Raw genomic sequence first — 17887 nt, forward strand, 5'->3', positions numbered from 1 at the left:
AGAAAAAAGTGGAAAGAATAATGGGACTTCCCACCCTCTGTCCATCTACCTTTAGCACACATCCCTCTTTTCCCTTCTTGCTGGAAGAGCAGACCCAGTCAAAACTGGCTGCATCTGAGACCCTAGTCACACTCCTACTACACAGCCCATTTCTGAAAATTTGGGAGTAATCTCCTCCTTATCAACTGAAAATGAAATGGGCTGGAAACTACAAAAGAATTGCAAATTAGGATGGTGCTAAAGAGTTCTAATTAGTAAATTAGGATTAGAACTAAGGACTCTCCAAATTTAGGCAGGTCTTTAAACTAGAACAGGTGGGAAAGAGGCAAGATGTACATCCACAGGGATCTCTCAACATTTCTTGTTAACATAGTGGCATATCCTGCTTTCCCAAGACCCCCTGCTCCTGACTTATTTTAAGGCTAATTCACACACACACACACACACACAAAGTTATTCATGAAAGAGACATTAGAGTTCATCTACTCTAATCCCCTTCATTTAATAAATGGGAAAACTTCATAGACAATACAGTTTGATGGAAAAAGCAAAAATAAAAATAAATGAGAACTAACTAAACTAACCCAGAAAAATTATACAGTCCCACAGAGAGTAAGTGATAAAACCAGAGCCAAGTCAGAGTGAAACGAGCCTTTTTCACTCTGTGGCTCTCTTTCTCTTTCTTTAGTCACCAGTCCTGGTGTTTAGTCTCAACCTCATTCCTCTTGTTGCAATACAATCCCATTTCTGCCTTGCTGCATCCCTAAAGAGATAAGAATAGGGTATACTTGTTCCACTCAGAGGTTCAAAAGACAACTATTCTCTCCCTGTCTTTTCCTTTTGTCCCCAACCCCCACCATTCCCAGGCTCCTTCTCATTCCTCTCCTTTTCAGCTTCTAAACTGCCCCCTACCCCTAGGAGGCTCTGCCTCCTCACTCCCCTAACCCCACAATCCTTTCCAACAAGCTTTGAGTTTGATAGAGACCAAAAATGATGCTTTGGCAGCAGGTGACGGATGGATGTGATCTGCCTCCTACGGGAATGCTATTTAAAGGGGCAGCCTCACAATCCTCTCCTTCCAAAGTGACAAGAGAAAAGTCTGCTCCTCAATCTCTCCAGAGCTGCAAACTCAGCTCAAGTTAACTTCTGACTTCCTCAACCTGCAACCTGGCCTGCTGCTCCTGCTTCCTATTCAAGTGGGAGGGAGAGTACTTGACAACTCATTGAGGTGTGGGGGCTGAAGGGGGATTCATCTTCATCTCCTTTGATGACAGGTACTTAGGAGAAGCAGGAGGCCCTGTGGGGAGGAGGACTGGAAGAACACTCTTCCCCCAACCGCGTGAGTGCATTTCAGCCATGTGCCAGCTTCTTCTCAAAGTCAAACTTTGTTGGAGAAGAACTGATATAAGTATGAGGACCTAAGGTGAAGGAAGCCTTGTCCCTAGCTGGGACCTCCTCCCTCCTGGACCCTGGTGTTCACAGCACAGTTGTTCCCTTCCTGCAAAGCAAAGTGCCTCAGGGCATCATCCCCTTACCCAGGCCCTGGACCTTATGCACCTTATTTTTTTTTGTTTTTTTGTTTTTTTGGTTTTTTTTGAGACAGGCTCTCGCTCTGTTGCCCAGACTGGAGTGCAATGGCATCATCTTGGCTCACTGCAACCTCTGCCTCCTGGACTCAAGCGATCCTCCCCAACTCAGCCTTCCAAGTAGCTGGGACTACAGGTGAGAGCCACTATGCCCAGCTAGTTTTTGTATTTTTTTTGTAGAGACGGAGTTCGCCATGTTGGCCAAGCTGGTCTCAACCTCCTGAGCTCAAGGGATCCACTGACCTCGGCCTCTCAGAGTGTTGGGATTACAGGCAACAGCCACCATGCCCAGCTAATTTTTTGTATTTTTGTAGAGACAGGGTTTCACTATGTTGCCCAGAGTGGTCTCAAACTCCTGAGTTCAAGCGATCCACCTGCCTCCCAAAGTGCTGGGATCACAGGGGTGAGCCACCACACTCAGCTCCTTCTGCACTTTGAAGTTGGCCCACCTGCCAACTGGATTGAACACCATGGCAGGGGAGGCAGTGTTTCTACTGTCCAAACAAAACGGAGCATCTCTGCAAGTATCTTGCCCCAGGCCTTGTGGGAGGGATAATTCCATCTTATTGCTGCAAACAAGTTAATGGAGATTTTAATGAAAACACTGCATTAATGAAAATGCTGAGGCTAGAACCTACTCTGTGCCTGTAAGACAAAACAAATGGGGTGAGATTTCTGATATCCATTCTTTACTTCCTTTGGGCCTAAGTAAAGCAAACTTACAACTGGGACACAACTTATTGTGTGGGAAACAACTTATTGTGTCCCAAGTTGTAAGAGGACAGAGACGCTCCTGATAAAGGAAACAAATCGCCTGAAATACTGATGGGTCCTGTTACTTCTCTGTCCCTTCACCTCTAGACGTTCACTTTCTGCTTCCAGTGGTAAAGGCCATCATGTCCTCACCTTCTCCAATTTGCTCCTTCTAAGGTCTCTGGATTCTAAAAACTAAGTCTTCCCTTGTGAAGAGGCAGACCGGGCAGGTAGAAAAGGTCTAGGACTGAACATCAGACTTGGGTCCCAGTTCTAGTTCTACTGCTAAACATGTGACCTTCATTCAGTCATTTAATATTTCTAAATCTGTTTTCTGACCTGAAATAGGAAAGCCTTCCCTGGCTACCTTGCAGAATTGCTATAAGGATGTCAAAGCACTTTAAAAAAGTATAAGTGGTAGGGAAATATGTGTGTATAATTATATGTTTACAAAAAGATATATCAAATTACAAAATTTTAGAAATAGAGAATATATCTGTGTTACCAGGGGCTAGAGATGGGGAAGGGGGTTGTAGGAGGGGAAGCAGGCATGGCTATAAAAGAGCAATACAAGGGATCCTTGTGGTAATGGAACTGTTCTGTATCTTTTTTTAAATTGTTATTTATTTTTTGAGACAGAGTCTCGCTCTGTCACCCAGCTTGGAGTGCTGTGGCAGGATCTCAGCTTACTGCAACCTCCACCTCCCAGGATCAAGTGATTCTCCTGCCTCAGCCTCCTGAGTAGTGGGACTACAGGCACGCGCCACCACACCCAGCTAGTTTTTATATTTTTAGTAGAGACGGTGTTTCACTATGTTGGCCAGGCTGCTCTCAAACCCCTGACCTCAGGTGATCCACCTGCCTTGGCCTCCTAAAGAGATGGGATTACAGGAGTGAGCCACTGCGCCCGGCCTATTCTGTATCTTCACTGTAGTGGCAGATACACAAACCTGCACATGATAAAGCTCTATAGAAATAGATAACACACACACACACGTGAACACACACACAGAAATGAACATAAGCAAAACTGGGGAAGGAAATCTGAACAAGATCAGTAGATTATATCAATGTCAGTGATCCTGGTTGTGGCAGTGTACTATAGTGTTGCTAGATGTTACCATTCAGGAAAACTGCGTAAAGGGAAACTGCGTAAAGAAAAACAGAATTTCTCTGTATTATTTCTTACAAGCACAGGTGGATTAACTATCTCAATAAAATTTTCAGTTTTAAAAAAAGGCGTTCTGTCTGTCCTCCATCCCCCTGCAGCAACTTGTCTTGCTGTCCTCTGGGAGGCTCCTCTTAAGCAGTTCTACATGCAGATGGAGGAGGGATCTCTATCCCCTGAAGCAGAAAAATATAAGCATATAGAGTAGTTGTTCAGATACTTCTGAGCCTTCTCTTCCTCATCAACTTTACTCTCAGTCTCACAAGACTGACACTGAATCACTCTTTAGAACATAAGGTCCTTCCCATAGCAAGGAAGGAGGACTAGCTGATGCACGAAGCAGGATTCTCTATTGCTTCCATCCTAAAGAGCAGACAATTGTTGCTAAGAAAAATTTGTGTGCTGATTATGGGTGCCAGGTTAAGAAAGTATTGACTAAGCCTGGGTCTCAAGAAATAAAAAGCAAACACATGTACAAAACCCCAAAATAGCTATCAAATAGGCTTAATGAAGTCTGAATGGTTTTTGCTGAAAACCAACAATTGCTTCCCTTTCATTATGAAAGTATGGACATGACCCTAATTAATCAACTAGCTAATTATATTTATCAATTCCAACCACTCTAGACCTGTGACATATATGATCTGTTTCTCCACTTCTTCCTGGCAGTGGGTGCACAGAAGTGATGCATGGGGGCCACTATTTACTGCCAAGGAGTTAAGTAAACCTAGTTTAGTGCTATCTTGAATGCCCCAGGCTCTGTGACACTTGAAATTCTAATTAGCGCAGAAAAGGGCTAAGTTAAAACAGCTTGTACTCCCTCAAGGATACCCACTCTCAGGGCCGTACAGCCTAATGAGGTCTGTGAAATTCAAGATCCAGAAGAGAAATCCCTGTCTGGAGCAACAGCTGTACCCAGGCTGACAAAAGGATTTGGGGGTTAAATTAGTCCCTCCCAATAAAAGGCAGAGTACCCCCAAAGGGTACAGGAGGGAAACCCCACCTGAGTCTGGTCCAATCAGTTGTCATGTGACCTAGAATTGCCGGAGACTAAATGACCCTCTGCTCTGGGTTGTGGAGATAGCAAAGCAGGAGGGGTTAAAGCAAGAGAGAACTTGTAACAATGTAGTAGAGCAGGTGGGCAGTGAACATCTCTGAAGGGCACTTCCTCCTTGCCCCAGGAGGAAAGGCAGTCAAGCTGGGGGCAAAGAAAGAGACCCAATGACTCCTCGAAGAGCCCCACAAAGGAAAAGAGGGGCTCCTTTGCTGCTACTCTGCAGTAGGGGCAGGCTGAATGTTTGCTGAACACATTTGAAAAACGAAGAGAGAAGATAATGGTCCTAATGAATGTGCAGGAGACAATAGCAACTCCAGTGGGAGGATTATAAGCTCATTATGGTTTAATATGATGATTGATCATCTCTGCCCGCCAGCATTATCCTAAGAATAGTGATGAAGGTCGGAGAGGCCCATGCCTGTCAGAGCTCAAGCTCAAATCACCAGAAGATAGAAAATATACTTGTACATTACTCCTTTTTTCATTGTAAAATTCACACAAGTGGCCCCACACCCTAACTTTTTCCATAAACTGTCCTCCATGCCCCCAGCCTGCCTTACTGCTCTACGATTTCTCAGCCCTGGATTGTTCTTCCACAGATCTGTTCATCAACTCTGGCTTCTGACCCTCTCCTTAGTGACCCCACCCCATTCCCACCCCTTGAGAAAGTGACCACAGCTTCCACTATGGCAAGGGTTTAGGAAGGTCCGAAGGGCTCTTCAGTGGGTACTGGCAGGCACTCGGTTTAGGTGGAAGGCCCGGGACACCTCCCGATAGGCATTTCGAAGCAGGACATAAGGGAAACAGGACTCCAGCATGTCCAGGGTCAGGAAGGATGACTCCTCCACCATCTGGAAGAGATGGGGCCAAGAGATGAGAACCTCAGGTAGAGCATTTGTCTGTGATACCCTGTTCCTCTTTGCATAGTTCCCAGGCCCTCTGAGGCCCTGAGGTTATAAGTGAACAGGGTTCCAAATCACACCCCTCCTCTTCCTCCCTCACTTGGTTTGGCTCCAGGAAGGCAATGTGGCATATTCAGCTCCATTATCATTGACCCTGACCCCCTCATCAGGACTATGTGAAGGGCACAGAAGCAGAAGGCAGGAAAGAACCACTTTCCTAGTGGCAGCAAAACCCATTCTCTCCAAGTCTGGATGCTAAATCACATGTGGGTGGGCAGCACACAGATGCAGGTAAAGATGTATAAAAGTGCTAATTACAAAGCTTTGCAGCGAGAGGAACAAACACCACTGCAGGCCACGGAAGAGGGGCCTGGAATTCACATGGGTCCTCTTGTGTTGGGCCTCAGTCTCCTCCCTCTCTCAGTACAGTGCTTGGGGAACAGTAAGGATGCTGCATAAAGGAGCAGGCATGATTAATTAGTTTAATTAGAAGCCTGCGTGCTGTGGTAATCCCAGCAGCCCCCACAGCCAAGCAGGAAGATAGATCAAGATGCCTGGGTAAGAATGACAGTGGGGGTGAGGGTGAAGAGGGGAGGTGGGTGGACAGGGCATGTTCATGAAGAGCAGCATAGCCTAGTGTTGGACTGGAGGGTCCCCATCCCTGAGGAAGGGACAGGGTGTATTTCCTTCAGTGCCTTCCTTATCCAAGAGGTAATGAGACTGAAAAACACACTCTGGAGAGGTGTCCCATATCCTCTGGCAATTCACACAGATGGGTTCTCCACAATATATCTGGTACTCCAAGTCCTGAAAATTCACTAAGGAAAGAGAATCTACCATATCTACTCTAATGTGTGTCTCTCTCTGAAGTCTTTTTAAGTTTTAAAATGTGTAAGATTTTCCTGTTCTCAAATACATGCACACACAACAGCTGCAAAAGAGCAGAAACTGCAGGCTGAAGGAAGGGAAATCTGCTGGTAAAACTGTAGCCCTGATGATAGGTTAAATATCAAAGAATTTCTTGCTAGGCAAGACTTTCAAACACTCAGCCGGGAAAGAGATGAGCTGTCTTCTCCAAGGTGCTCCCCTCAGGTATAGGGAAATGAATAGTGACTTCAAGTGAATCCACTGGCCCAAGACTTTCTATTCTCCATGAAGCACAGGAAAATAACAGGGCTCCCAAGTAGCAGAAGTTTACGGGAGTGGAAACAGCCCTAGAGTGATGACCAAGAAACTTGGGTTCTAGTCCCAAATCTGCCATATATTTTAGGGCAATATAGGACCATTCATTGTCATCTTTCCCTCCCTATTCCTCAGTTTGCTCATCTATGACTCGTAAGTATTGGACTAATGGCCAGGATCTGGTCTGGTTCTGGCATCTAGGATTCCATGATTCTATAAGAGCTGTGTCTTTCCCCAGGAAACCTGTACCAGGAACAGACTGGCAACACTGAGGCATGGCCCAGGCTTGACAGCCAAAACAGAAAGACCCCGGGGACAGAAGTGCTGGCCAGAATTTGAGGCTACATGAGTAGCCTCTCAACTTAGAATACAGCTCCTTCGCCTTCAGTCATTTCTAGTTTCTCTATGGAAACATTTGCATTTAAATTGCTTTGCAGCAACTAGTCCCTCTAGTTTCCCCCTCCAACAAAAAGTGCCTGATCCTAGCTCTCTCTGTTCCTGTCACTCTGTTGGCCTCATTGGAAGGCCACAGGGGCAAACACTTTCCACATTTTGGGGTTGTTGGAAGAGGTCTAAGCAGAAGGAGGTAAGAATACAGGGGGGTAATACAGAATCACCTCCAACCTGATAGGGGTGAAAACTACCTGAGGAAGTGAAGAGTCATGCCAAAATCATCCAGAACCTAAAATGATCAGCAGACAGCGGGAACTAACATTTGTTCAGCATCTACTACGTACTAGGCACTTTCACGCATAATATCTTATGAATTCTAACCACTCTACCACAAGGATTATTACCCACTTTTATGGACAGAGAGCCGAAGTCTCAGAAGGGCTCATTGCCTTGCCAAGGCCATGCTGCTGCTCTATGTATTGTGCCCCACATAGCCCACCACCACGGGCACTGCCCTCACTCTGCCCTCATCTACCTCCTCTGCCCTCCTGCCTCACCACACACATCCCACACAAATACATCCACCCCCATGTCCATTCTCCTCTCTATCATAATCCTTAACCAGCCCAGCCTAAGCCTTTTTCTAGCTGGAGAAACTAAGGCATAAATACCACTCAGTGCCTGTGTATTTCAAGGAGACCTGGAGGAGTCCCAGGAATCCCTGGCCCCTAGCATTTCTGGGCCTGGGACAAGAATACAGATGGAGGTCCACATATCATATGACTAATTAAGTCAAGCTAACGAACTAGTATATTCTAGCTTTCAACCTTCACAATGCTCCTTTGTAGTCTTATGGAAGCCCAGGTTTGAATTAAGAATTTTTGGACTCCTCCAAGTTCTGCACCAGAACAGGGTGAAGGGAAGAAACAAGCTTCCAGTCCAGTCCCTCTTCTCCTCCCACCCTCAGTTGGAGGGATTTTGTGTGTACTTGTAGACTTCCTTATCTGCATATCTAAACTCCAGCCATATGTCCCTTGGGCACTAGAGATACATCCACCAGTAGGACGGTCCGCCTCAGTAGGAAGAAGTTTAACACAGGCCCTACAAGTGGGCTGAAGCTGCTTAGCAAAGTATTCTGGGGCCCCAGATACCTCTCGTATGGGCCTCAAGGTGGCCTACAGGCTCTACCCTTTCCCTTTGGCCAGAGGAGGGCCCCAGAACACTCTACTAGAGGAGGGCCCAAGGAGGGCCTTTTAAACACTGGGCCCAGGGCAAACGCCCTTCCTGTCCATATCTAAGTGCATTACTAACATGGAGAATCAGAGCAAAAGAGTAAGAGTGTTGAAGAGGGAAACAGGGTCACGAGGAAAAAAACTTTTAAAGTTAACTGAGTCAGAATTCCCAAAACTTTCTGCCAGACTAGAGAGAAGCCCACAGCTTGGGAAGCAAGGAGAAGAGACAGCAGGAACTGCCTGATTCATGGCCCACCAGGCTCCCTGCCTTATAGCTTTTTAGCTAAAATCCTTTCCCTGCTCTGAGCTCCCACCCCTCAACCTCTGAGTTCAGCTCTATGTTATCCAGCACTCTTTTCATAGTACTCCTAAAGACAAGAAATGCAGTGGTAGAAAATTGTCAAGTGAAACCAAACTTGTACCGGACAGGTAATTACCATAAGGGGCAGAGCTGCTGTACCAGGTCAGACTCGGGAACATTGCAGGACATGGGCCCAGCCAGCTTAGGAGCCAGGAAGGCCCTGTCTTGCAGAAGTCCTTGAAGACTCTACTCTAGCATTATAGGACAAGTTTAGAATGTTAACCAGAATGTGAGAACTAGACTCAGAGGATTATGCAGAATTAAGTCCTTAGTTAATGCTTTTGGGTGACAACAATGGCAAGGATGCAAAGACCCTGAAGAGGAGTCTCCCTCTGGCCCTTCCACTCCCTGTTCTCAGACCAACTGAAATAAGATACATACCAAGCGCATGAGCAGAGAAATGGATTCTCGATTTCTGGTTTTAAGCTTGTCAGTCTCCTGGCCCAGCTGCAAGAGGCTGACAGAGGCCACCTGTAAGGGAATTTGTAAAGCAGATTTTTATAGAGGTCAGTATCAAACAGCCTCAGGCTGCAGGAAGTTAAGAAAAGATCAAGGAGGAGAGTTAAGAAGTGCTAGAATATTCCTGAAGACTCAAGGTGAAAAACTGGCAAATCTCCTAGGTTTCAGAGATACATGCTGCCTGTAAGCCAGCCTGGATCTCATGGACCACCCAGTGCAGACAACAGGTTGCCAGGAGTGCTAGGGGGAGAGATTGCAAGGGGCAAGGAAACAACCTAGAGCAAAGGCAGGTGATGTATGCCAGGAGGTTAACCTCTCTTTTCCTAGGCAGCCTCCAGACACCACTGTCATCAGGCTGTTTACAACTGACTCCCCATCTGACTAGAGGCAGTGTTGAGCCTCTGATTCAGACACAGCGCTCATGGTACTCTCCAGTCAACTCCCAAATGGCTGTCATCTCCATCATCCCCAAACCCCCAGCGGATCAAAGAAGAAACATGATTCATTGTTATCACAGGCCCAGGTGACCTGCATTTAGCAAACAAAGAGGATAAAAGGGAAGGCAAGGGCGGGGGGATTCCCTTTTCACCCCTTCTCAGAGATCTGGTGTGAATCCTCTTTGCATTTAAGATGCTCAGAGCCAGGTCTATCTAGTTGGGTGCCTCAGCTTAAATAGAGACACTCCAACCAAGCTTATGATCCCTGACATGTACTTCTCAGGATGAGGGTATAATTCCTGAGAGAACAATATGATCTGCTGTGTTTCCTCCTGGAAGGAGACAGAGGTCCTGGTTCTTACACTGGGGCCATACTTTGCAAGAAATAAGCTCTCTGTTACTGAGAATGCTCAAGCAGGCAGAGGGGAATGGACCATGTATCAGAAGTATATGAACAAAATTCCTCCATGGAGGATGCAGAATGGAAAATTCTAGGGCCTATTCTATTCTGAGTTTTCCCAGAGGTAAAACTAAGATCCATGGTGAGAGTTACAGGGAGTCAAATTTTGGCTAAAATTTTTAACATTTTTTTCAAAGAAATTGGATATGACCTACAGTGGAATCTGCTGCCTAATTGTAAGTTCCAGTCCCTAGAAATCTAGACCATTGGTTCTAGTGAGATCCCCAGACAAGCACCATCAAGATTACCTGGGAACGGAAATGCATGCTTTTCAGCCCCACCCTAATCTACTAAATTAGAAACTCTCCAGGTGATTCTGATATACATTAAAGTTTGAAAAGTAGTCATTGACCATTTGTCCGTACAGACTTAGAAAGGGCCTTAGAGATTATAAGACTCAGTGTCTCTACAACTTTAATGTGCATTTGATCTCCCAGAGGCCTTATTAAAAACACAGAGGCCTAGACTCACCCTACAATATTCTAACTCAGTAGGTCTGGTGTAAAGACCAGGAATCTGTATTTTAACAAGCTCCCCAGGATATTCTGATGCACACCAAGGTGCATGCGTTCGGTTTAATGTGAATTCAAGGGTTCAGTTTAATCTCCCTGTTTTATTTATGAAAAAACTGAGGCCCCAAAAGCTTGGCACTTCAGAGGTCACACAACTACTTAATGGCAGATCCAAAACTAGAACTCAGATTTCCTGACTCTTTGTCCAATAATCTTTCCAAATATTCAAGCAGAGGCTGAAACACCAGCTGTTAGGAAATTTAGAAGAAATTCTTGCCTTTCATATAGTAGATTCTCATTCTTTACTGAATGAATTAGATGGGAAGTTAGACTCAAAAGCCTGTTCAACGATAATTGTCTACAGATTTAAGTCAAACCAATTCCAGCCTTTTGCAGTCTTCCATTCTTTATAACCTAGACCCACTCACCACCAGAAATTCCTTGAGGTGAGTTTCAATGTTCTTGTTGTACAGCGTGAAGAGGGCAGCAGACACCTGGATGATGGCTTTGGTCAAGCAATGAATATTGTTGTTGTAACCTAGGTTATTATTTATATAGATGGAGAGAAACAAAAGGAAATGACAAAGTAAGCCACTCCAGAATGACCCAAACTGGTAATTTCTCATGTTTTCAGGCTGAGCCACCAGTATTTGACACCAAAAGGATGAGAAGGCATTTTGGGATTAGAGGCATGATATTCCTATGAAATCTTATTGAAATCGAATTAGCATAGTTCATTCTCTCATTCTCAAGTGTGGTGTTTTGTTTTGTTTTGTTTCGTTTCGTTTTGTTTTTAAGGGTAGGGGGTGTATTTTTTTCCTTTTTTTTTTTTTAAGACAGGATCTTGGCCAGGCGCGGTGGCTCACACCTGTAATCCCAGCACTTTGGGAGGCCGGGGTGGGGGGTGTGGATCACCTGAGGTCAGGAGTTCGAGACCAGCCTGACCAACATGGAGAAACCCCATCTCTACTAAAAATACAAAATTAGCCTTGCATAGTGGCACATGTTTGTAATCCCAGCTGCTCAGGAAGCTGAGGCAGGAGAATTGCTGGGACCTGGGAGGTGGAGATTGCAGTGAGCCGAGATGGCGCCATTACACTCCAGCCTGGGCAACAAGAGCAAAAACTCCGTCTCAGGGAAAGAAAAGGGGTCTTGCTCTGTCACCACGCTGGAGTGCAGTGGCACAATCATGGGTCACTGCATCCTTGACCTCTTGGGCTCAAGCCATCCTCCTACCTCAGCCTCTCAGGTAGCTGGAACTACAGGCCACCATGCCTGGCTAGTTTATTTATTTTTGTAGAGACAGGGTTTCATCACATTGCCTAGGCTGGTCTTGAACTCATGGGCTCAAGTGATCTACCCACCTCACCTTGGCCTCCCAAAGTGCTAGCATTATAGGCGTGAGCCACCGTGCCCAGCCTTCAAGTGCTTTTTGAAATAGAACTTTACACCCAAGTCAGAAATCTATATTTTCCAGTGTCTCTGTCTCCTCTCTCTATCCCAGGACACTAACTTGAATAGCACTGGTCTCTCAAACCTACCCCTTACTTACCATCCTTCTCAATGCTATAAAAGGAAGAAGGGTCAGTGGCAAGGAGTGGGAGGGAAACTGCCAGAAAGATCAAGAGCAGGCAGGCCACCTTATACTCCTCCTCAGGAGATGAAGTATCTGGTGAGAGGGAAAAAGGAAAAGAGGAAAAATGAATAAGGTCAGTAAACAGGAGTTATCTGTTACCGGGGTCCTGCTTCACAGAATTGCTGTGAGGATCACACGAGAAAATATCTATGAAAACACTTTATGAAGCCCTATGGGCAAGTTATTACTTAATTTTCCTGAAGAAACAGGACTAGCATCCACCTACAGTGAGTGGCCTGAGTCCTGTCCTGGAGGCCTCCCTGGTGACAGGGCAGAACTTTCAGCCAAGGGCTCTGCTGATGTACAATGCAACCCTAGGATGCCTGTCCACTGCCTGATGGAGTGGAGAGGCAGGAAGAAGAGGAAAGATTCTCACCCACCTTGAGAGAAGAAGAAGGGTAAGTCTGGCCATTTTGAAAGGCCTTAATCCTAGCCCCTTGGTTCATCCTGTTCTGAGTGGGTATAGGTATGAATGCAATCAGAGGAAATGTGTAATGGAAAATATAAGTGTCAAATGTGACATGGGAAGAAATAAACAGCGTCAAGTTGATTATGTGGAGGGAGAAAGCACAAAATCACTATGAGGAACTTGGGTGCTATACCACACAACTCACTATTTTGTATTGTTCTCTCATTGTTTCATTTGCATTAATCTTATTTTCCCAACCAGATTGTAAATGCCTTTGAGCACTTGCTGAGCACCAAGCAGACTCTCACTTAGTGCTTTTTAGCTGATTGGTAGATCAACTAGTTGAAACCTGAGGATAAATCTAAATTGACTATGTAAGTATTTTCTGAAGGTTAGGGTCCTTCCTTCACTCTCAGCTTATATCCTCTGAATATATAATCTCAAATAAAGCCTTCTTTGACATTGACATTTTTCCACCCAAAATAAGGCCCAAGCCCTCCTTTCCCAAATCATGCCCCCTTTCCCCAATCTTACCAGCTTTCAGATTAGCAATGGCAGCCACCAAGGCTGGGTCAATGTCACAGCCCACCCCTGCAGCAGATGCCAGCTCAAAGATACTCAGGGTCACCTGGAGAGAAGAAAACAGCATTCTAAAGAGGATTTGCAGGACATAACAGCTTGACAGAGGAATGGGTAGCCAGGACTTCTTGATCACAGATTTGATTTTTTTAAAAGATACTTTTATATATATGTAGAGAAAGACAGAGATAGTCTCCCTATATCGTCCAGGCTGGTCTCAAACTCCTGGGCTCAAGAAATCCTCCTGCCTGAGCCTCCCAAAGTGCTGGGATTACAGGCATGAGCCACAGTGCCCAGCTAATCACAGATTTTAAACTTTCTGGTTTATTATAATATTTTCTATATATTTCCTTCATAGCTCTCCCTATCCTACAGGGGGAAAAAAAAAACAACTTTAGGACACCCCATAGTACAAATTTACTTTTTCAACTTCATTTTCCTAAATACTTCCTTCATTCGGTGCTGCCAGGATAATTTATTCAGTGTCCCCAAACTACAACTTCCTCTCCCATACTCTGATTCAGGTGCTTCCCTCTTTCGAGGGTCCTTTTCTCTCCTCTATTTATATATATATGTTACATCCATCCCTTAGAGCTCATCTTCTCTGTCAAGCCCTACCTGATTACTTCAGCCCAAACCCAGCTCTTCCCTCCTTAAAGTTGGTACCACTGACTTAGCATTGATCACACACAGCATCTGGTGTTAGTTATCTTTTTAGATAGAATGCAAGACTCATCTCCTTATCTCCCCAAATAGATAGTTTTTTTAAATCTCATGGCATAGTGAAGGAAGAAAAAAGCTTTGGAGTGAGACAGATCTGGGTTCAAGTCCTAGCAACACCACTTATTAAGTGTGTGACCTTGACTAAAAGTTACTTAACCTCTTTGATCCCTCGTTTTCCCATCTATAAAACTGGCATAACATTTACCTCACATAGTTGTTGTGAAGATTAAATTAGACCACATGTGTAAAGCATCGACCCAAGTGACTAACAGAGAAAATGTGATGCCTTTCCATCCTCTTTCTTTATCTTAAAGCCAGGAGTTTTGCATTTCTCTTTATCTTCTCTAGAGTTTAACATAATGCTGAGCACATAGAAGGCATTCAATAAAGATTGATTGATTGATACCTGAATCTCTCATTGTACTTACAATCAGGTTCCCAGGACACAGCCCCAAGCACCTATTCCCATACTAAGTCTCTAGACCTCTTTTTAGATGTAAAAAAAAAAAATGTTTTTTGAAAGAACAAGGATAATTGTTTTAATACTGGACAACTAACTATCTCATGCAAGTAATCCCACAGACTGGCCAGAGCGATGGCTCATGAAGGTGGGCGGATCACTTGAGTCCAGGAGTTGGAGAAAAGCCTGGCCAACCTGGTGAAACCCTGTCTTTACTAAAAAAACAAAAATTCGCCAGGTGTGGTGGCATGAACCTGTAGTTCCAGGAGGAACTCGGGAGGCTGATGCATGAGAATTGCCTGAATCCAGGAGGTAGAGGTTGCAGTGAGCTGAGATCCCACCACTGCACTCTAGCCTGGGCAACACAGCGAGACTCTGTCTCAAGAAAAAAAAAAGAATCCCACAGACATAACAACATACACACACTTTGCCTGTGTTACTGACACAGAAGCCAAATCTTTGCCACCTTCTTTTCTGCCCTTATTTAAATCCCCTACTGCCTAAATGACCATTTGTGGAACCACGGCCTCGGAGATAAGGAACCTGGTTCATGAGGTTTTCTGCAGGAAGAAAGGGATGGTTGAAGGGATTTTATTTTTTCTTCTTCTAATCTTCTTGCTCCTCTGAGGCAGTAACAGCATCTCTGATGGACAGGCCATCCTCCCTCTCTGCCCCTACCTGCTTATTTTCACAGGCAGGCAGAGCCTAAAGATTGGAGCTACCCAGGAGATATCAGCTAGACAAGCTCCTGACAGCCTAGAGCATTTGGACCAACACCAGCAGCTGCCAGAAACCCAGGCTCAGCTTAAAATCAAAGATCTTTCAAGAGGGGCAGCTATCCCAGTGAAACACTGCCCCCATAGTCACTCGCCCCTCATGATTTTGGGAAGATATAGGGGGAAATTTCACAATTCTTTTGATCTCAAAGTAAGGAAGGTTTTCTTAACACATAACTTTAATTCTTCCTGCTAACCAGTTTCCTCTTTTCACAGACCACTCTCCGTTAAAGGAATCAATTATAAGACAAGGAGCCTGCCCTATGCATTTGAAGGATTCTATTCCTAGGCTTTAGCTGTATTTCCTGCCATAGCATACTTCTTAGTTCCAAATGATTCAAAAGACAAGATGACTCAAAAGTGGGAGATGGGTGGGAAATGGATGCTTAACTTATATTGCCTGCGGAAGCCCTTCTTCCTCTCACCATCTCCTGTAGTAAATGGGGGTCTGAGACAGGTGATACAGACATAGAGGAACCAGAAAGCTTAACAATGGGAGGAAGAAAAGGACAGGAAAAGAAAAGACTGAGGGCAGGCAGGGTGGGTGGGAATGAAAGGAACAAATCTTCCTACAAACAGTACCTAACCTCAAGACTAAAGAGCGGACTTGTTTTCATGTAGTTTATCTAATTTACACAGTGCTCATGTCAGGTGAAAACCTACAGATACTACCCCAGGTCTTACCCCTTCCCCTCCAGTAATGTCTCCCCAACACTCACAGTGTCTCCCAGCCTCCCACTTCTCTCCATCCCCCTACGTCTTGCCAGCTCTGCTCTTTCTCTCCAAGAATATTCATCTGACCAGTTTTCCTATTCGAACCCTCGCCCTTATCCCTGTGGTATTCTTCAGAACCCGCTCTCCCGTACAAGATCCTAGCTACCTCCTTTTCAACAACAAAAGTCTCCTAATTAGATTCTACTTTGCACTCCCCCATACCTTGATGTCTGTGTCTGGAGTGACAAACTCCTTCAAGCACTCAATGGGACCCATAAGAAATGGGCAGTGGGAGGAGAAAACCTGAAGGAAAGAGAAGATAAATGAGTCCACAAGACCATGACCAGTGCCTTCAAAAATAGGTAGAAATAAAAAAAAGGAGGGGCACTCAACTTACATAAGAACCTAGCCAGCTTTCCAAGCCATCCCTCTCCTTATGCCTCTAGGTTTCCTAAGCTCATTTATTCCCAGGGATCTTCTAGGATCTCTGCCAAATTACGCTCCCTCTTCTCAATGCTCACCAACCCCTCCTAAAGCAGAAGTTAAAACTGATTCCTGCAATACTTCCACAACTTCTCACACAAATCCTACCCGCAGAGGTATCTGTGACTCTGTGATAGACCCCTCCCCACCAACTCACCTCCCGAAGTCCCTCTTGGGCCATGGCCCTGAAACTGAGGATAACCCCAATGATGGTCATGCGCTTTAGCACATTTTCAGCCCCTGAGGAGAAAGAAGGGTGTTAGAAAAGAGAATTTAGGACATTGGTGATGGTTTTGATTCTACAGGCCCAGCCTAGCCTCCAGATTCCTGAAAACCCGTCATCTGCAATGTGATTCCATAGCTTCTTCTCACTGTAGGTGAAGAGGACGCTTACCTGTCAGCTGGGGCAGCAGAGAAGCCATCAAGTCCGGCTTGCTAAAGTTGGATCTGATCTGAACAAGTATGTCCATGTTTTCCACCACCAGCTTCTGCAGCCCGGGAGCACAGAGACATTAAGCAGGAAAAGAAGAGACCAACATTACATCTTCCCCCGCCAGTCTCCTATACCCACCCTCTTGTAGAACCTTTTTCCCAGGGGCTTGTTTCCATAGTACCTTCAGCTCCACAATCTGAGAGGTTACATGCCACATCAGGTTTTCACTCAGGAACTTCATGCCATAGGGGCCCAGGAGTTCAGCCAAGGCCCGCATCTCTGGAACAGAGTTACAGAGGCCCCAGATGGGACTCAGAAGGCACTGGAGTATTTGTACAACAGCTACAGGGTAATTTGAACATTTAAAATGTTTTCCAGCAAGGAAAGAAAATGAGAAGTCAAGGAGCAAAAATGGCTAAAATCCTACATTCAAGTGACAAGTCTGGCAAGTCTATGGGACATTTACCCTCTCTCCACCAGTACTCACACCAAGACTTACCACAAATGATAACTAATTACTTCACTTTCCTATGAGAATCTACACTTTCCCACGTCCCTTTACATGACACTTGGGTTTTACTCTTGCTGTACTAGCTATACTAGTTTTATTAGATGTAAGACCTTAAGTCATTGAACCTCTCTGAGCCTGGTTTACTTCTCTGTAATATGAGGATATGAATATCTTCCATGAACAACTAACAGAATTGATGTGAGAGTAAATAAGATACATTATAAAAACTTTGGAAAATATATGGATAAGGGATTATTATGATGATGTTATGAGTCCTCTGAAGTATGTAGCATAGGAAGGATCATCATGGTTTTACAAACAAGGGGGTTAAGTGCTTGTCCAAGGCCACTTAACCACATCAGGGGCTGGTACTGGAAGCCTAGTGCAATGTCTTACAGTAAGGCACTTACAATGCCTTACTGCATCCCAGCAGATACAACTATTTCCTCATCTAAGATCTGATGTTTTTTGTATGTTTTCCCCTTCACTTCCCTTACTTAGTGTCGCATTGTCCAAATTTTCCTCTCCTTGAGCTACCTTTTCTCTTTTCATAATCAACACACATCCCCCAGAGTCTCAGTTCTTTATTCCTTTAAATCCTTCTTTTCTCTAGTCAGTCCCAATGCTTTATCCCTTGCCACCCAGCTTGCTCTGACCCTTT

At 44.9% G+C, this 17887-nt stretch overlaps 1 protein-coding gene across 1 annotated transcript in view; it reads right to left on the bottom strand.

Moving 5' to 3' along the window:
• Nucleotides 1-453: 453 nt before the first annotated feature.
• NCKAP1L (NCK associated protein 1 like) overlaps nucleotides 454-17887 on the bottom strand; it is a 51572-nt gene continuing 34138 nt past the window's right edge. The window contains exons 23-31 of the mRNA XM_010373853.2: nucleotides 16897-16994; nucleotides 16677-16770; nucleotides 16440-16522; nucleotides 16022-16102; nucleotides 13082-13175; nucleotides 12055-12171; nucleotides 10931-11040; nucleotides 9016-9105; nucleotides 454-5415 (exon numbers count right to left, since the gene is read on the bottom strand). Of these exons, the coding sequence (XP_010372155.1) occupies nucleotides 5284-5415; nucleotides 9016-9105; nucleotides 10931-11040; nucleotides 12055-12171; nucleotides 13082-13175; nucleotides 16022-16102; nucleotides 16440-16522; nucleotides 16677-16770; nucleotides 16897-16994 (899 nt within the window). The 3' untranslated portion in view covers nucleotides 454-5283. The remainder of the gene's footprint in view (nucleotides 5416-9015; nucleotides 9106-10930; nucleotides 11041-12054; nucleotides 12172-13081; nucleotides 13176-16021; nucleotides 16103-16439; nucleotides 16523-16676; nucleotides 16771-16896; nucleotides 16995-17887) is intronic.

This window comes from Rhinopithecus roxellana, chromosome 10 (genome assembly GCF_007565055.1).
Source record: "Rhinopithecus roxellana isolate Shanxi Qingling chromosome 10, ASM756505v1, whole genome shotgun sequence".
Classification (NCBI taxonomy): Eukaryota; Metazoa; Chordata; class Mammalia; order Primates; family Cercopithecidae; genus Rhinopithecus; species Rhinopithecus roxellana.